The 19,498-nt window shown below is 45.3% G+C and overlaps 1 protein-coding gene and 1 long non-coding RNA gene across 2 annotated transcripts in view; one reads left to right on the forward strand and one right to left on the reverse strand.

The window, feature by feature from the left end:
* The window catches only part of Iars2 (isoleucyl-tRNA synthetase 2, mitochondrial), a 35,146-nt gene that overhangs the window by 2,907 nt on the left and 12,741 nt on the right, over nucleotides 1-19,498 (reverse strand). Inside the window, exons 13-21 of the mRNA XM_021635782.2 lie at nucleotides 12,520-12,622; nucleotides 11,893-11,986; nucleotides 8,585-8,693; nucleotides 7,467-7,569; nucleotides 6,530-6,655; nucleotides 5,979-6,110; nucleotides 2,332-2,438; nucleotides 1,418-1,563; nucleotides 446-636 (exon numbers count right to left, since the gene is read on the reverse strand). Of these exons, the coding sequence (XP_021491457.1) occupies nucleotides 446-636; nucleotides 1,418-1,563; nucleotides 2,332-2,438; nucleotides 5,979-6,110; nucleotides 6,530-6,655; nucleotides 7,467-7,569; nucleotides 8,585-8,693; nucleotides 11,893-11,986; nucleotides 12,520-12,622 (1,111 nt within the window). The remainder of the gene's footprint in view (nucleotides 1-445; nucleotides 637-1,417; nucleotides 1,564-2,331; nucleotides 2,439-5,978; nucleotides 6,111-6,529; nucleotides 6,656-7,466; nucleotides 7,570-8,584; nucleotides 8,694-11,892; nucleotides 11,987-12,519; nucleotides 12,623-19,498) is intronic.
* Nucleotides 16,458-17,798, forward strand: LOC132646418 (uncharacterized). Its single transcript, XR_009584679.1, has 2 exons — nucleotides 16,458-16,554; nucleotides 17,013-17,798. It is a non-coding gene; the product is annotated as an uncharacterized LOC132646418 (long non-coding RNA).

A 19,498-nucleotide genomic window follows, 5' to 3' on the forward strand; every position in this document is an offset into this window, starting at 1 on the left:
GAAATTAAAACATGATGAAAGGTCTGAGAAATGTGTTGATTTGTCTCTGGTTCGTATGCAGTCCTAGAGAGCTCATTTTTGGAATATGATCCATATGGACAAAATTTTCAAAGCCCAGGCCTTTGAGAAAACTCAGTTTTTGTGTATTCTCACACAGAGACCTAAATAGCCCCCTACGTGTGTCACAAGTTCAGAGAAGGAAACAATCAGTGACAGGAAAGTACTGCAAGACTGATATCCTAGTTTCTAAATTAAATATATAGCCTTAAACATTTGAAACTAAAGAGTTTTCAGATGAAGCTTCAATGCTCCCACCCTTTCAGAAGGGAGTGATTCAGCGAGCCTCCATCCACACATCACTCCCATTACATATCCTCCATCCCCTACACATCATCCACTACATATTATCTCCATCCACTACGCATCCTCCATCTACTATGCATACCTCCATCATTTCAAACAGTAGCCCCGGCTCAATCACTATGAAAACTTCATACATGGCAGCATTTTTGCCAGGGATGCTACCAAGAAAGGAATCTCGCATGGCACAAGCACTCTCCACGGCCTCCTCCAGTCCTGGCTTCTTCCAGATAGAGCTTGTTTCAATCCAGCCAGTGCGAAAAACACTCTTGGGTTCTTTAAGGAAAATAAAAAAAAAATAAATAAATAAATAAAATAAACCAAGTTATATATAGTCAGAGGGCATATAAGCTTTTTAATACAAACTAACCACTAAGGAGAGATGAGGGTTGTTATCTGGAACGTGAAGTCAGTGAAACAGACTGATGGTCCTAGGATCCACAGTCAAAAGTGCCTTTTCCCTTACACATTATGAACATAAAAACCTCAGAGCAAAGCAGAGCTATGAGCATGAGCTGTGTTCCACGGGGACACAACACTTCGCCATGCCTGTGAGGCTGTGAATGACCTGCCACTGGCCACCCCCTCAAGTTTCTAGTTTTCTATGAAAATAAAATCAGGAGAGAAAAAAACAAACATAAAAGTAGTCACTAAAAAGCACTGAATTTTGTTTGAATAAAGCTTAAAATACTGAACTGGGCGTGGTGGCACAGGTCTTTAATCCCAGAACTTCGAGGGAGAGGCAGGCGGATCTCCATGAGTTCAATGCCAGCCTAGTCTACAAAGTGAGTCCAAGATAGCCAAAGCTACACAGAGAAACCCTGTCTCAAAACCCAAAAATGCATTTTGGAACATTATGAACACATTTAAGCAAAACTGATTTCTCAGTATTGTCAAGTGTTTCATACACTTAAGAAGCCTCTAGAGATGACCCTGACACCTGTGTGAGAAGGCACACAGCAGACTAGGTTACCTGGGAGAACCTCATCACAGCGACATTGCACATGCACAGTCAACCCTGCATGACCCTTCTCATGCAGAGGAGAGTTTTCCTCACCTTTAACATAGGGGATGTGCTGGAACACCTCTTCTGCCAAGTGAGGAAGAATAGGGGCAAAAGAACGGACCAACACATCCAGAATCTCTGCCAGTGCAGTCTGGCAGGAGCGCCGCTTGGGATCCTTCTCGCCTTCGCAGTAGAGCCTGAAAGAAAGGCTTGCTCGGTAGCTGACGAGGCTCCACCCCGGCACAGCTAGAGCTCAAACTACAGCTAGTCCGTGCTGGTCTGGACAGCTTGTCTATCCCATTTTACTCTCAACATGTACCCGTTCCCTCACACCTTGTCCAACTGTGGGTGGCATAGCTGGATGACACGTAACTAATAAGGTAACTGACGACAATTTAAATGACTCCCATTCCCAACGGTGCCACAAGACTTTCAGGGAAAGAAGCTGACTTGTAAACCCTATGCCAAGGCTGCTGAGGTGCCACGTGACATGGTAGCAAGCCAGCACCTTCACCTGCATGTGGGCCTACCGCGAAACCCGGTGTTACTACAGAATGGCCTGGCTAGTCCTGGGCCTGCCCTCAAGGACAGCAGGGCACTCATCTTCCGGCAGTTCTCACTCACTGTACACGGGCACCAAGGGCATGACAGGCTGTTATGACAGAGTCTCGCTGTGCAGCCCTGGCTGGCCTAGCGTGGAACTCTCTTTGTAGAACAGTCTGGTCTTGAACTCAGAGAGCCTCCTGCTCTGACTCTCAAGTGCTGGGATTAGAAGGCCAGGTGTTAGCCTCCTCATTTTTCTGACACACTGAGATTACCCTGAGTTACCCCAAGCATGAAGCTAGTCAGTGGCAGGGCACAACTGATACTTGAGTCCCCAGCTGCCCACCATGGCCACTGCATCCTCAATGCTGCCGAGAGACTCAAACATCCCTGCTGAGGCCCACACGCTTGGTCACACTTACCTATCCTTGACTATGCTGAAGTAAAAGCTGGAGAGTTCTCTGGTGTAGAATGCTTTTAACAGCCTGACAACTTTTCCAAAATCATACTCTTTGTACGAGGCAGTGATCTAGAGAATAAGGGAGGATAAATGTAGAAACTCCAATGAGAACAGAAGCACAGTCACAGGTCAGACAAGCTCCTTTCACAAGCATCTCAAGAGACATGTCTCAGTCACCACATCTGCTTCACAGGCAAGAGAATCAGTGTGGACCCCAGACCTCACATAATTGCCAGGTAGGCATGGCAGCCCTCCAGCAACGCCTGTGATTCCAGCGTCAATGTGGAGCGGGGGTCTCGAAAGCAGACTGGCTGCAAAGTTAGCATGCTGTGAGCGCTGGGTCCTTTCATAAGATTTTCCCTTGAAATTGTAAAGACTGTTTATTGGTTCACTTTTCCTGTTCTTTTATAAATCTGCTATTACATTTATTGGGGGAAAGGGGAGAAGGCATGTGTGTATGTGCCATAGGTCACACGTGGCCAGCAGAGGACAGCTGTTGGTTCTCTCCTTCCTCTGTGAAGTCCTGGGGCTTCAGCTCAGGTCATCAGGCTTGGCAGCGAGTGCCCTTACCAGCTGAGCCATCTTACCTGCCCACTTGATTTAGTTTTAAGACCCTGCCTCACAGGATAAGGTGGAAGGACGGTATCAGCCTTATGCTTTCACATATATATATGCCAGTGTGTGCACACACTTGCACAAGCTTATATATACACATGCATGTGTATCACACATACATACACATTAAAAAAAATAATTTGAAGAAAGACAGGCAGGAATACAAGTGAATGTCTTTCTAGAGACACGACTGTTCAAAATAATCACTACTCTGCTCTGGAAACGGCAGCACAACATGCTCCGAGGAAAGAAAAGCTGTTTAACTGCTTGCTTTGTGTGCCTAGGAATGCATGTTCATGTATGTGTAGGTGCACATGTGTGTGGATGCCAGAGGTCAAGCTCGAGCCAGGAACCATGTACCTGCTTCTTAAGCAGGCCTTCTCCTTGGCCTCAAGTGCGCTGCTCTGGCTGGCTAGTGAGCCTCAAGACACACCTGTCTTCAAGGTCCCAACACTAGAATGGCAAGCTGATGCCACGCTCAACTTTTTCAATGTGGTGTGGAGTCCAGAAATCAAACTCAGGTCCTCGGGCATGGACAGTGACCTCTTTAACAACCAAGCTATTTGCCAGCCCCTGCTTTGGCACGGTGTTGAAATGAAGAGGGGACTCGACCTTTGTGCATGCTGGGAAAGTCCTCTACACCAAGCTACTCCCTTCCTGTAAGTCTGAGGTAATGGAATCACACCACTTTAAAGTTTGTAATTTTTCTTTTAGGCCAGGTGTGGCAGTGCACGCCTTTAATCCCAGCACTCAGGGAGGCGAGGCAGGTGGATCTGCATTCAAAATCAGCATGTTTACACAGCAAATTACAGGCTAGCCAGTGCTACACAGTGTGACTCTGTCTCAAGAAAGATAAGGGTTGGGGGGTATGGGGTTTGAGGAGAGAAAAATTAAAAAATGTATTTTAAATTTACTAGTGTTTGTGTGTGTGTGTGTGCGCATGTGTGGCGTGCATGGGTGGTGTGAGTGCCAACAGGCATACAGAGATCAGAGGACAACTTTTTAGGAGTTGGTTCTTTCTTTCCACTGTGAACTCTAAGGATCAAACTTAAGTCATCAGGCTTTGGCATAAAGGCCTTTATCAGCTGAGTCATCTCACTGGCCCAAATCAAATAATTTTCAAAACAGCAAAGAATGGAAGGTGCAGCAACCATTACTGTTCACTGCCTCATGTATTCCCTCATCCACTTGTTAACTGAGTGAGAATCTACATGTATCCCTCCGACACAGGGTACACTGAAACAGCATATACCCAACCTGGGAAAACAGACTATCTACACGTGATGGTTCACCTGACTGCAACTGGACAGAATTTAGAACGACCTAACAAACATGTGTGCATGTCTGTGACTGTGTTTCCTGAGGGGTTGAACTGAGGAGGGAAGAGCACCCGGAATATGAGCGCACCACCTTGGGCAGGGGTTCTGGGCACAATAAAAAGGAGAGGAGAAACGGGGGAGCACCAGCGCTGATCTCCCTGCTTCCTGACTGTGAACGATGTGACTGGTCACCGTATGTCCCTCTGGCACCATGTCTTCCCAGCCAAAACAAGCGATCTCTTCCTCAACCGTGAGTCAAATTAAACTGCCCAGCCGGGTGAGGTGGCTCGGCAGTTAAAGGCACCTGCCGCCAGGCCGACAACCTGAATCTGATCCCTGGGGCTCACGTGTTCTTGGACAGGTATTTGTGCACTGTGGCACGTCTCTGACCATGACAAAGAGATGCAGAATCAACTCTTCCTGAGCTGCTCTTGTCTAGTATTTGTCAAAAAAGAAGTGACTGATAGGGGCGACTGGCCCCGGGAGGGGCAGCTGCTGTGGCGGAGCTATTCTGGCTCACGAGTCTTTGTGGGAGGAATGTGGAGGAGCTAAGGGTTGGGGGCTTGGGAAGCCTTGGAGTACTGAGTGGGCTGCTGTGGTGGGAGTCCGGAAGGCCAGAATGGCAAGAAAAATTAGGATAGCAGAGAAGAACTACTGGAAACTGGCTAGAGGTCATCCATGTTACATTAGAATCTATGCACTTTGCCCTCACCTTGGTGACTTAAAATGTGTTTTGTTTCTATATTGGTATGTTGCCTGTGTACCACTTGTGTGCTGGTGTCAGCAGAATCGAGAAAAGGGAGCGGGATGCAGATGGTTATGAGCTTTCACGTAAGTGCTGGGAATCAAACCAGGTTCTCTGGAAACCAGTGCTCTTAACTGCTCCAGCCCTGACCTGGCAGTTTGAATGAGGCTAAATTCAAAAGTAATGGAGCAGGCTGTCTGTCAGAGAAAACTTCACGTCAGCGTAGCCTCCATGCTGTGCTGGCAAACGGTTTCCTGCCATTAGCACAAAGGTGTAAACATATGTAGTGGTGAGGAAAGGCACCTGAGAGAGCTTCAAGACACAGAGGAAGCAGGTGCAAAGGGCAGCAGCCCTGACTGCTCGACAACCGTTCACGGGAGAGTTCACGGGAGAGCTTGTGCTCTTCCCTGGGTCAGTGAGAAAGGCGAGAGACCGCAGCCCCAGCCACTGAAGGGCCACGTTCTGAATGCACACTTTCCTCTGAGAGCAGAGAGGCTGTTGAAGGTGGTCCCCGCTCAAAATCAACTATGTGTGTTTTCTTAGGCTTTACCAACAAAACACACAAAAGCAGCTGGAGATGTGGCAGAAGTTGGCAGTGAGAAGGTTCCACAGGCAAAGCTGCCTGTTACCAAGCCTGACGGCCTAAGCCGGCTCCCTGGGATACGCACGGTGGCAGGAAAGAACCAACTCCCATAAATAAAATTCTGGTTTGTGTGCACACATGCAGGCATGTACATGCACAAACACACTCTAATTAAATGTTTAAAAAAGTGAGAATCCAGCAAAGACATGAAAACACTTCATCCCACGGTCACCCTGAACTGTGTGGAGCTCCGGGGTGTACTTTCTGGGGACACAAGGTACAATTTCTAAAAGTGATGAGAAAATGCTGATGTTGCCATTTGCCAAAGCCTGTTACTGTACACTGACCTTTGTTGCAAAATCCTGGATCAAGTGCAGCATGTACTGGTCTATGATGTACATATTTTTGACAGGAACGGAATCTGTCTCTGGGTTAAAATCGGCCACATTTCCCAAGAGAAAGCGGAGTGTGTTTCTAAGCTATTCACAGGGAGAGAACACACAGTTGAAGACAGGAAATGAGGCTTTTCAATTTCTCCATAGTTACTGAATAACTAATAACTTTTTCTAACTGTCTGTTGTTTTCTTTATCAGATTTTAAAATCTTATTATTTCTAACTAAGACTGCAGAGGCACAAATAAACTCTCATTCTACCATGAGATTTAAATAAACAACCATGAACTTTATAAAACAAACCTTCATAAAGAAGCTGAGTTTTCGTTCAGTCTCTTCAGGATAAACCACCTTCCCCCAGCCTGTTTATGCACAAATGGCTATATGCTATCTCATCTGATTCACAAGGAAAAAGAAAGATAAATAGATCTGGCTTGTAAAGTCCCCAGGTACCTGGAAAGTATATAAATTTAATTCTAAATCAGCGTGTGATAGAACGCCTGACCTTGTTGATGTCCTCTCGGGCAGCACTGAGTGCAGAGGGGCCAATGGTCACTTCAGTGAAGACGTTGGATTCAGCTATCCACCAGCGCAGGACATCAGCTCCATAGGGAGGCTCTCTGCTGTGATCCTTCCCATTGTGGAACAACAGGGAAATAGAATGGCTTTTGATTTATTTCCACTAGAGAGCCAAAGGCTTTAGCTAGAAGTTCCCCTGCAGAAACTGGAGACTGTAAATGCAGGCTGCGCAAGCACAGTCCTGAAACATCCACCACAAAGGAGGCTGTCTCTGAAAACATGAAGGCTATCGAGACAGTCCACGGCAGACGGGAGAGCCCAGGCTTGGCCCCGCACCCAGGACACCTGGGTTGGGCACATGGCATCTGCAGAGTGGCCAGCAGGTAGGAGGGTGTAGAGCTGTCTTCCCTTCCGGACTTCCCGGCAACCCAGTGACCACAGGATGTGGAAGGGGCCGTGAAAGCCACAGGAGCAAGAAAACACACTGTGGATCTCTCCTGAGAGCAACTCTAACCTGCCCCCAGTTACCAGCCACCCCAAATCTGATGGCCATTTTGACTCAAAGTGTGTATGCCCTAAGAATATAATAATGTGCACTCAGAATTTACAATCTCTTGTTTTTCTCCCAGGTTTCCATTTAATTATAAAACTGCAATTTCACGTAACAAAACCTGACACCTTGAGGCCTCTACACACATGTGCACACACTAGTTTAGATTTAAAACATTATAGTAAGCCATCCTCTATTCTTGGCTCTGAATTCCTGGGCTCAAGCAACCCTCGTGTCTCTGCCTCCTGAATAGCTGTGCTGCCATCCCTAGCAATTCCTGTCAGACACAGCTCTAATCTTTTGTTTATTCACACTAAGATAACTACTAAAGACTTAGTTGCTAAAATAAGAACCTGGCAACAAAGACACCTACTTTTCCTCCATTGATGACAGTGTCAGGGTTAATGACATTCCCTCGGGACTTGGACATCTTTTCTCCTTTTTCTCCAAGCGTAAATCCATGAACCATCACTGTCCTAAGAAAGAGGAGCAGCTTCAGTGTGAGGAGCCATTTTTAATCACGGGACATGTCTTGACACACTATGGGTGAGCGCTTCTTCGGGGCCATTTCCCAGAATTCATGCATCAGGCTGTTAGGCAGAGAGTCTTCAACTTAAACAGTGAGACAGGCATTCTATGTCCTGTGCACCAAAGCATCTCCTGTCCTGATGCACAGACTTTGAATACTGAAACCAAAAAGACAAGAGAGTGCAGACCACCTCCTTAAAACCAACTTCGATGAGTCAACTTAAGAAAAACGGTACTTCCTGCCCTGGCTGGCTTTTAACAGCAACACAAAGATAGACACTGAACTGCCTGGGGTGGGCTAGAGCCTGGCAGAGCAAATAAACTCTCAGGCTACTGTGTAAGTCTTGGCATAACATAGGAATGAGCAACTGTCCATCTCCACCCCACCGCAGGAGACGAGCTCAGGCCGCTCTCACCTGCCCACACTACTCCTCCCAGCTGCGTGCCCAGCTGAAGATGCGTCTTACAGAGTTTGCCCAGCCACCTCCACTCAACACCACCTTGTCTTCCAGGAGGTGCAATCTGCTCTGAGGGGCAGATGCCTCACGCTGCTATGTCTCTTCCCTTTTCTCTTTCCCTGTTAGTTTTGCTTCTGGTTGTTCTTTTTGGGACAGGGTGTGCTCATGGCCCTGCCTGACCCTGATCTTGAGATCCTCCCATCTCTGTCTCTGGAGTGCTCGGATTGCAGGGATGTGTGACTGGGATGAGGAGACTGTGGCACTTTTATAAACTATACCTAACACAACAGCTGCCATGTCACTCAGCCTTTCCACACCCACCAAATTCACCTCTTCTTCTGAACGACACTGACTCAGTGTCCCTCTCATCCCAGAGACAGGAAGAACAATGCTCCAGCTTGCTAGTGCCAGCCTGTGCACCGATGTCCCCAGCATGTGGGGCACACCTGGCAGGCGCTCAGAGGCCCAGGACAGCACGCTTACCCAGGGCAGAGTGGGCACTTACTTGAAAGGTGCTTTTGACCTTGTGGCCACGCTCGTTAGTAAGGAGGACTGGAACCAGCCCCCCAGCTGGTCCTTCCCCTCCAGGTACAAATCTGCCCTCTGCTCAGTGCCTGAAATGAACACAAAGGAAGTCAGTTAGACTAGGAAAGTGAAGCCAAGTGTGTCTCAGTGCTTAAGTGACCAGCATGACTGTGCTGGACTGTGACCATGCTCCCTGCAGTCAAACCCACGTGTTCACAAACATCCACACTCTGGGGGCTGGCACAGTGGAGTGGAGAGCTTGCCTAGCATGCACGGGCATCAGGTGACAGGCAGGTGTGAATAACACTTTAATCCACCTAAAGGCCAGCATGCCTCTTGCCTTTGCTGCACCTAGCCACCAAGAGCACAGCGTGAGTCAGTAGCCTTGCTGACGAGCCATCTATACCACAGGAACCACTGTGTGCACAGCACCCTCCGTCCTGGGACTGGGGAGGCTGTCCCAAATGTGCCAGCAGAGAATGCTTTCTCCTGCTCCAATCTACCCAAGTACTGCTGCTCACATACACTGTTTGTGAACGCACAAGACAAAGCACCTAAACCTGCCATAATACCTCTCAAGTGTGTCCAGGGAAACATAATTAGGAAATAGTGCCGGAAATCAATATACCAAAAATCATTTCAATTAACATCAATTTAGCCAGTATACATATTAATGGACAAGCATGGTTTATAAACATTTGAACTTCAAACTGCCTAAACTGAAAGGTCCAAATGAAGAATCCCCATTTACCTGCTAGGACCCTACTGTCACAATCACCACAGTGAGGCCTTGGAACACACATTTATTCCACAGGAAACCTGAAGATGACTCCCTCAGTCCCTTAGAGGCCAGCTGCAGAGGAGCTGCTCCCCCCACCCCCCACTACTCGTTTGGAAAGCAGAAGGCCCCTTTGGTGACAACTAGCACGCAGTAGCAACTCTAAGCTTGAGGCGCTGTTTGTATTCACTCTGTCTAACTCCTTCCTTGGGATCCTGCAGGACCTCTCCTCTCATACACCTGCACACAGCTCCTGTGCAGCCGCCTCCTCCTGCCGCCTTCTGCTTTGTGACCATGCTTTCCCTTTCTCTTAGCAATGAGTCAAAAACTTACCTAACTGAAAGTGCGAAATGTCAGCAAGCTGCATAGTTGGGAGGGCACAGCTATGCAGAAGAATGGGAGCTGAAAAGCAGAGGGCCATGTGTGCACTCTGACACTATTAACTACGTGATCACTGTGTCCTGGCTCTAACTTAACCTCTTGTGAAAAATGGTGGGGTCAGGTTAAGTCAGTGGTTTCCAAACTGGGCATCTTGGGGTTGCCAAGCAGGCCAAAGAGAAGGAACCACTGGTGAAGAGGGGGAAAACCAAAACCCAAACCAAACTACCTTTTTTGATGGAATTTTAGAAATAGTGTGTCCTGTGTAGCCCACACTATCTTCAAATTCATGACCCTCCTGCCTCAGCCTCCCAAGTGCTAGATTATAGCACCAAACTGGCTAAAAAAATCCCAGTCTAATCTTATGTAGTATAGTTCAAAATAAAATTTCATCTAAAAAAAAAAAAAACAACAAAAAACAAAAACAAAAAAAAAACAAAACAAACATGTTGGGAAATCACTGGACTAAGTGATCTCCCAGGCCTTTCCAGATCTGAATTGTAGCAGAGTGTGGTGTTCTGAATAAAAATGGCCCCCACAGGCTCGTATAGTTGGATGCTTAGTCACCAGAGAGTGGAACTGTTTGACAGGATTAGGAGGTGTGGCCTTGGCTGAGGAAGTGTGTAACTGGGGGTGGCCTTTGAGGATTCAAAAGCCCATGCCAGGCCCAGGTTCTTTCTCAGCCTAGGGATCAGGATACAGTTCTCAGCTCCTTCTCCAGCACTATGTCTGCCTGCCTGCCACCATGCTCCCTACCATGATGATAATGGGCCAAACCTCTGAAACTTTAAGGCAGCCCCAATTAAAAGCTTTCTTCTCTAAGTGTTGCTGTGGCCATAGTGTTTCTTCACAGCAACAGAAATCCTAACTAAGACAGAGACTCTTCCAAATAAAGAAAAAACTAACTGTTGGGAACTAAAGAAACTTGTCCTAAATACTGCCATTTTGTTTTCAAACTCCATTTAATCATAGGGTGAAACTAGTTCCCAGGCACTAGGAGAGTTGGGGACTCCCCAGTAGATGACCAGCTTCTGTTATTCATCTTTTGTTCCCCAAAACATAATGACTGTTCCTAACCACAAAAGAAAAATGGATTTGATTGGCTGGAATGTAAAATCTACATTCTGTATCAATTGATATTGATGAAGCACATAAGGAAAGCCCTCGTCCCTAAATCCTGAGTGGTGGAAAAATGTAACTATAACTTGGCACAGATGTTTGTGGGTTTCAAGCTTAAAAGCTCTTTACATTCTGGCTCAAGGTTGCAGTTCAGCTCCCGAGTCTGTTCTGTGGCCCTGACTGAGCAGAAGTGTCCTGACTACAAAAACTTGTCATCTGCATTGTCCTGGTGTTTGATTTGTATTGGATCTAAGTGGACCCATAACAAAACAGTAACTCCCACAAAGTTTATGGTCAAAGATCTCTCCTAAGTAATAGTTCTGTATTTTCAAAACTATTATTGTTGTTGTGCATGTGTCTCAGCGTGCATGCACGGTACATGTCCTCTGTGACCTCAGAGGGCACATCTATAGAGACCTGTTCTCCCTCTACCTTGGAGTGGGCTCCGGGAATCAAGCTAGGGCAACCAGGCTCCTGCAGCAAGCCTGTCTACCTGCTCAGCCACATTACTAGCCCTCAAAACCTAACTAGCTTATACTCTAATTTTAGAAATTATCTGAAAGAAGAACCAGCTGGAGGACTCCATGGTTAGCGCTCTGGCTGCTTTACCAGAATTCAGTCCCCAGCACCCATATTGGGTGGCTAAAAACTGCCTGGACTCCATTTCCAGGAGAGTCCACGACCTCCCACCTGCATGGGCACTTGCACTCACACGCACATGCCAACATACAGGTGCATACCCACCACACGCACACACCAACATACAGGCGCAAACCCACCACACGCACACACACATACAAACAAGGAAAACAATAAACATGTATCTAAAAAGGAAATAGAGCCAGACACAGTGACAAACACCTTTAATCCTAGTACTCGGTGCAGGCACATCTCTGTGAGGTCAAGGCCAGCCTAGTCTACAATATGAGTTCCAGGACAGCCAGGGCTGTTACACAGAAAAACTCTGACTTGAAACACAAACAAACAAAGAACAAGAAGAAAAAGAAAATTACCTGGAAGAACACAAGACCATGAAGTTCCACTATCAAACCAGATGTCCAAAATATCCTGCCCTGGCACGTACTCCAAAGCATCTGGACCACCGGCCTAAAAGGCAGAAGAAGAGACCTGACCGAGCTACAGAGGCCACACAGCGCACAGTAAGTGTCCCGGAAGTTTTACGAAGGTGAGAAACAAGCATTCAATCTACACCTTAAAATAAACATTAAAGTACACTCCACAGTTGAACACAACCCCCTTCAACAGCACTCGGAGGAATAGCCCCATGGTGACATGGCAACTGGTGGAGTAACCTGTTCTTCAACTTCCAGTAAAATGCTGACAGAGGACACCACCAGCGATCACTGTCAGAGCCCACACAGCCCTTCGGTGCCAACAGAAGATGCTTTTCCCATGGTACCGTTTGCTTAGTCACCCAGGAGAGCCTGAAGAACGGTGGCCCTTTGAGGTTACAAATGCCCTGCGAACTTCCGCTGCTCTATCGACTGCAAGTACAAACATTCACTGGTGATGGCATCTGCCTCTAATTCTGGAATGCAAACCCACGGCTTTCCACTGCAGCCGCTTCAAATCGCCTTCATCTCCAAGACCCACGCATATCTTCCCCAAGGGCAATTTACCTGTGCTACGACTTCCTCCGGGAGAAGCTGCGCAGGGGGGAGGGTCCACCAAACGTCGCTGCCACGCTGCTCTACTAGTTTAGTAATATGCTCGATGGTTTGGCTGTTGGGAAAGAGGCAGGATCAACAATGTATTATTGTGACTGTCACAGTAAGCCTACAGCAGGGGACCAAACAGTCCAGTTTTCCCCAATGGAACACATTATTTTACTATTTTGTGGTGTGAGGACTCAAACCCAGGGCCCACACATGCTCTAGACACATCCAGCACTAAGCTCCAATTCAGCCCTTGTTTTTGGGACTGTCCAGCTATGAGGCCCAGGCTGGCCTAGAGCTCACCCTCCTCCTGTACAGTGCTGATCATTTCGTGCAAGACTTACTTTCCTGCTGGCACCTGGGCCTCCTGGAGCTGCTCTGGTTAGTCACACACAGCATGGACCCCACAGCTACGGGTGCAATGAGTAGTGATGTGATTCCTGAGTCATCAACTGGCACTGGGCAAGGCACTGAGCCTGCGTGCATTTCAGTGTTCTCAGTTGTAAAATACAAGAAACAGCACATCGCTAGGAGACTTAACAAATATTAACCTAATAAATGAAATGCCTACAGCAATACTTGTCATTTTAACTTATGGAAGAACTGTATGGAAGAATTCATGCCCATAATCCCAGAACTCAAGCAGGCGGATCTCTGTGAGTTTGAGGCCAGTCTGGTTTACAGAGTCAATTCCAGGAAAGTCAGAAAACCCTGTCTCAAAAAGCAAAAGAATTCAGACTGAGTCTCTGAGGTAAATTTGAATGACTCTACATTAATTACTAAGTCATATACCTATATTAGGATTTAAGATTTATTTCCATTTCTGTACTCACACATTTGTCTACTACACTTGTGTGAACGCTCTTAGAGGCTAGCAGGCCCTGGGAATGCCTGAGCTGGAGTTTGCTGGCTGTTGAGAGCTGCCTGATATGGGTACTGATGCTCTGGAAGAGCAGTGAGTGCTCTTAATCAACTGTCTCTTCAGCTTCCATATTATTATTCCAAGATTAACATCCACAGTAGGCCCTACCTTTGAAACTGGCCCCTCTACTTCACTCCATTACTAGTGTAGGCGCTGCAGGCCCACCAGAGTTACTGGGAATGGGCAGAATAGTGAACAGAGAAAGCACTGAGTTCCAAATCTGCACCAGCATATATTAATCAGAACTGTACAGAGGAAAATACCCCAATTTTTCAGTTCTGGTAAGTCACAGGTTAATGAAGCTGTTCACAAAAATAGTAAAACAGCATAATTAAGCAGGTAATATAAATTACCATGCTCTATAACCTGAGGTTTAAGACATGACACAAAAGATTAAGGCGGGGACTGAAAAGACAGCTCAGAGGTTACACCCTTACTGCTCTTGCAGAGGCCCAGGCTCAGTTCCCAATATGAGGCAGCTCACAACCAATTTCCAGTTCCAGGATATTCAATGCCCTCTTCTGATCTCTGCAGGCACCAGGTATGCACGTGGAACACACGTATACATGTGGGCAAAACACCCGTAGACATAAGACAAGATCATTCTTAACAAGGGGAAGAAAAGCCAGGCCCAAAGGCACACACCTTTTGTTCCAGAACTGAGAAGGCAAAGGAAGGTAGAGTTCTGTGAATTCAAGGCTAGCCTGGTCTACATAGTGAGACCATTGCAAAAGAACAAAAGATACTAAAGCGATGTTTCGAAAGATTGAGTGAAAGTATAATGCTACTAAAATGTCTAAGAATTTACATATAACATGAATATAAAAATCTAAAGTTGGCACAAGTCTGGATTGCTATGACATTCACTTTAGATGAACTTTAACAGTGAAGATAAGCTTTCAGTAGGAGACCATAAAAACTTTGCTCAATAAGTAACTAGTTATAAGATAATAATACTTAGTTACACATTAGTCTTTTATATAGTCTTCACAGAACACTTTATCAGTTAAGAAAATATGAACATGGTAATAGAAAAATCTGAAGAAACCCAATGCCCCAAAGAACAACACAAAAGCACTAGCAAAGCACATCCAAATACACACATAACAGCAGCAGACACATAGTCCACACATATTATGAACTTTTCCCTTTAAAAGAAAGATTCAAGAGGCCAGTGTCATCAGCCAGTTTTATGCTACCATTAGCTTGCCATTTTAGGCATGCAAAGAAAAGTTTTAAATGTGTTTGGAACAAACAGGTAAAAATAATATAGAAGTGAAAGTAAATTGTTCCTTTCATATTAACTTAACACATCAGGCAGGACTAATATCATCATTAAATGAACACCATGCATTTTGTTTTCCAGAGTGCACTCAAGACGTTCTGGAAGCAAGAACTCTCCATAGCTGACACATTTGGAACTAGGCCTTCAAAGAATGCCATCCAGTCAGGCGAGGGCTGTTTTCACTGCTATGTTCCACCTCTGTCACATACCCCCTGGGTGAACTCACACCCTATTTTCTGGAGCTGCTAAGCAATGGCAAAAGGCTGAATGCCCAGGGGAGGACTGGCTGTGAGCCGAGGCTGACGGCAGGGAAGGAGGGACTCTCAGGAGATTAGCGTGTTGACACAGCAAGTACAGGGTTCAAAGACCACACTCTATCTGGCTTATCAGCTAGTAGCAAGAGTAAATGGTGGGATTTTTCAGAGCTTCAGTTTCTATGAAAACTGAGAAAAGCTATTTAAAAAAAGAGTAGAACCTTTTTTATTGTTAAAAAGTCTTAATAACTAAAGAAAAGTCAGGAGCCTTACGTGATGTCGTCCACATCATCTCACACAGAAATCCCATTTCAATGAACTCTTCTTATCTTTAAATTATCAGGAAACTCAACAGCACTTTAAAATTGTAAGTTGGGTGTATATTTAGCTACACTTAAGTACCTTGCTAAGTCTATAAATCAAAGGAAGATGTTAAATTTGCTATCTGTATGTTATTAAGTTAACTATGAAATCCTGAGTTTAAACACCTTAGCCACCTGAATAAAGTTCCTGTTAACAGCGGCATTTCCTTAAAAATATTAATAATTCACAAACATACATAGCAATGTTCTAACAGAAGAAGAAATAGGATCATGCTCTACTTAATTTGTTTTCCAGTGGCCCCTCCCCACCATCTCCTCTCGTTTCTGCAGTGTCACCTACAGATCAGGCCTGCCTCAGCCACCCAAGTGCTAAGCAACCGTGCGTTTTACACAGTTGATTTGAAGGTCATGAAATCCTTATTTTAGACTTGTGGGGTCTGGTAATCAGTGAGAAAGAGATGTTGTTTGGTTTTACTTTAGTAATATTTTTACAAATGGCAGAACTACAAATATAATCTCCATCAATGAAAAATAATGCAGTAATTTTTTAAAATCCAGCTTCAAAGACAAGGGTGATGGCACACATCTTTAACCACAATACTTGGGAGGCAGAGGCAGGCAGATCCCTGAGTTCGAGGCCAGCCTGGGCCACAGAGTGAGTTCCAGGGCTCTGTTACACAGAAAAAAACTTGTCTCAAAACACACACACACCAAGAATTTCCCTGTGATTTTTTTTCGGTGTGGGATCTAGGTTTGTTCTTGCAAATTCAAGAATTCTCCTTATTTTATTAATAGCATCCTTTACTTCAACACAATTGACTTATGACCTAAGGATCAGTATAAATTACCGTTGATAAAAGTGGGGGAAGCCATTATCACTATGTAGTCTGTTTCCATCTTACTATTGTATACAGAGCAATAACTAGACCATAACAGAACTTTGTACTCCACTTAAAGGCCTTATCTATCACGCAGTACGTGTTCCTGCTTCAGTTTCCATCAGGGAAAACCCAGGCCATGTGAGCAGCTGACAGTAGCCAATCATCCAAGCTCTGCTATCAGCAGCATGGGGCTATTTAGCTGGGAAGCAGAGAGCACTCAGGACTTCCAGGTAAAGAGAGCCCGCTGCTGTCACCTCACTCTTTTCTGTTTTCTCTTTGTAAGCACAAGGGAAAAGACAAGCTCTCGGCTGGAAGTTACTGGAACAAGAAGGAGGTAAGAGGCTGTGTTCCTGTCTGTTTACTAATGTGTCTAAGAGTGCAGTAGAGCTTCAGGAGAGCCTAGTCTCTATTCAGTCCTGTACTTGGCTGTAAAGGCAGCAGGAAACGATTAGGATGCTTCTTTCCTAGTGAACATGAAGTCAACAGGTTTCCAGACTCGGCTCTAAGTTCCCTACACGCTTCAGACAACAGTGCTGGATGACAACACATCTGAAATATGGAAAGAAGCTTCATCAACAGCATCCTGCCTTCTCTAGGTGGCCAATGTTTCTAAATTTTATCCCTTTTAGGTTAAAAAATACTTGTTTTTACTAACCAGGGACCAGATTTCCTTCTAACCTCTACGGGGATTATGTTACAGATTCAGGAAATGACCAGTCATATTAATATAAAGTAGAGCTATTCTTGAGAAAAAGCAGCAGACATAAACTGCAAGAGTATGAAATCTGTCAGTCTTTATGTTTAGGGCAACCTACAGACTTTCCTCAAGGAGGCAGAACCAGGCATGGTGGTGCTCACCCGGAATGCCAGCTCCCAGGAACCTGAGGCAGGATTGCAAGGTACAGGCTAGACCTTGTCCCAAATCTCCCGCCACCACTCCCTACCTACACTCGCATCAGGAGGAGGCAAAGGACTGGGGCTAGCTTGGCGGTCTCCTGTAATGTGCTTGCCTGCCATGCAGCAAACTCCAGGTTCAATCCTCAGAAGCATGCATGCCGAGTGACTACATAAAGCAAAAGGAATCCTCCGGCAAACATGGAGCCATCACATGTAACAGCAACTCCATGTGGACTGTGCCCTGACTTCCAGTGGAGATGCTGTTACTCTTGATGACCTCCAACCTGCTACAGAGGTGGGAAAGGGAGGACAGACATTTCTGGGTACTTGATTCTCATTTGATTCAAAAATAAAAAGGATGACCTTCTTTCTGTTTTCTAACTAACAAATAATTAAGACTGTAAATGTTTTAGAATCCAAGTGCTAGGTCACCAGAAGGACCCACGCATGGAAGACAATGAGCGTTCTTATCAGGAGCTGGTGTACAGGAAAATGACCTATGAATTGACAGACAGTACGGCTGAGTGTGTCTGTCATTCTGTAGGCCAATATTCTGTATGTCTCTGCTACTTCAAAGCCAGAAATCAACTGACACCCTTCAGCAGTTGTGCAGCAGACCCCGGGGGAGTCTGTAGCCCAGCAGGAAAACATGCTGACAAAATAAATGAGACGTGCTGGACAGACGTGTGTGCCTCTGTGTCTGACAAGGCTGGCATCCACTTCATCTTGCTTACTGACTGCTCAATCTGTGCACATTTTCACTTTAAAATAACAGTCAGTCCCGCCAGTCTGCTCAAGTCTGGGGGTGCAGCTCAGTGGTAGAGTGGTTGCTGAAGTCTGGGGGGGCAGCTTAGTGACAGTGTGTGTTTAACATCTGAGAGGGCCTACGTTCAATCAACCTCCTGCACTCAAAACCAACAAAAAGCAAATTTGTTCTTTTTCATTTTAACAATATCTATTCATCCCACCTCAGTCACCTCAAGGCAATCCCTAAAAGCCTTGCATTCTAATCACTGAGGACTGAGAAATAACAGTAGCTTTTAATTTACTTGTGTGAATTTAACTCAACTATAATAACTTTCGTTCTCAACAGATATAATAAGATTGTAGTGGAATATAACTGATCAAAAGCTAAGCTCTGTAAGAACCACAGGCAACAATACTGGAGCACAATCAAGTTAACTCTAAACTTGAATAATACTCACACAATCTTACAAATCTGGCCTCTACTTGCTTATCCTGAAAGATACTTCTGCCCACTTAGGAGTTTAACCGCTTAATAAGGTATTTAAGAACCTACAGGCTGTCCGGGGCAGTTTGTAGTGACTACCTTTCTATCCCTGGCATGACCCATGGAACCCATGTGCTTCCTCTGTATGTGTCCTGTGTCCACGTACTGCCCACCTGACTCCTGCTGAGCACGCTTCCCCAAGTTCAGCTGAAACACCACCTCCTCTATGAACAAAGTCCATGAGCAGATAGTCCTATGTCTGTCCAAGGTAGAGCTCTTGTTCTCTTTGAACCAAGTTCCCGAGGGTATGAGATCAAAGTGAGAAAGAACATACGCAAAAAAGATACTGAGAGCTACCATGTCATAAAAAAGTTAAAAACAAGTTGGAGCTTAGAGTATAGCTCAGCAGTCAGGCACATGCAGGGCCTTCAAACAATAACCAGCACAAAATTATTAAAAATAATTTAAAAATTATTAAAAATAATAATAAAAATATCCCTTATGTGATCATAGATGACTTCTTAAAAAGCAACTTAAAACATTTTCTAAAACTTCTAAAATACATACATTCAGTAAGATATTATTAAGGACACAGTAACAGTAAGAAGTAAAGCATCTATACCAATGCCGAGGAACCCCAAGGAAGGGCTGCACAGCCTGGGTCCACAGTCTCTCAAACACCCATCACTTGTTGCCTCTGTACCTGAAAGTCACTAGACCTGCAACTAATGAAATAAACACTTAGCCAACACTGCTGATGCTACAGCAAAATTTAGGATAATCTCATTAACTAAAGTAAAATTAAGTCAAAGCACTCTAAGAAAATGAAAAACCTACAATGAATTCCTAACAGAAATGATTAGCATATCCCTTTCTACCCCTGGTAAAACAGCAACTAGTAGCCAGGTGTGGTGGCATAGGCTTTGATCCAGTGTACACACAAGAGCATGTGCAAACACACATACACACATACATACAAATACACACACACACGGTGGGGAATGGGTGAAGAGAACAAGCAATCAAACCAACAGCAACAGTCTAGAATTATTAAGAGCTGCAACAGCATAGAAATCACATCATCAGATCATTAAAACGGGGGAGCACATCTGACCTGTTAAATGCCTCATTCTCTCTCCAGTAAACTTTC

Source organism: Meriones unguiculatus, chromosome 11 (genome assembly GCF_030254825.1).
Source record: "Meriones unguiculatus strain TT.TT164.6M chromosome 11, Bangor_MerUng_6.1, whole genome shotgun sequence".
Taxonomy (NCBI): Eukaryota; Metazoa; Chordata; class Mammalia; order Rodentia; family Muridae; genus Meriones; species Meriones unguiculatus.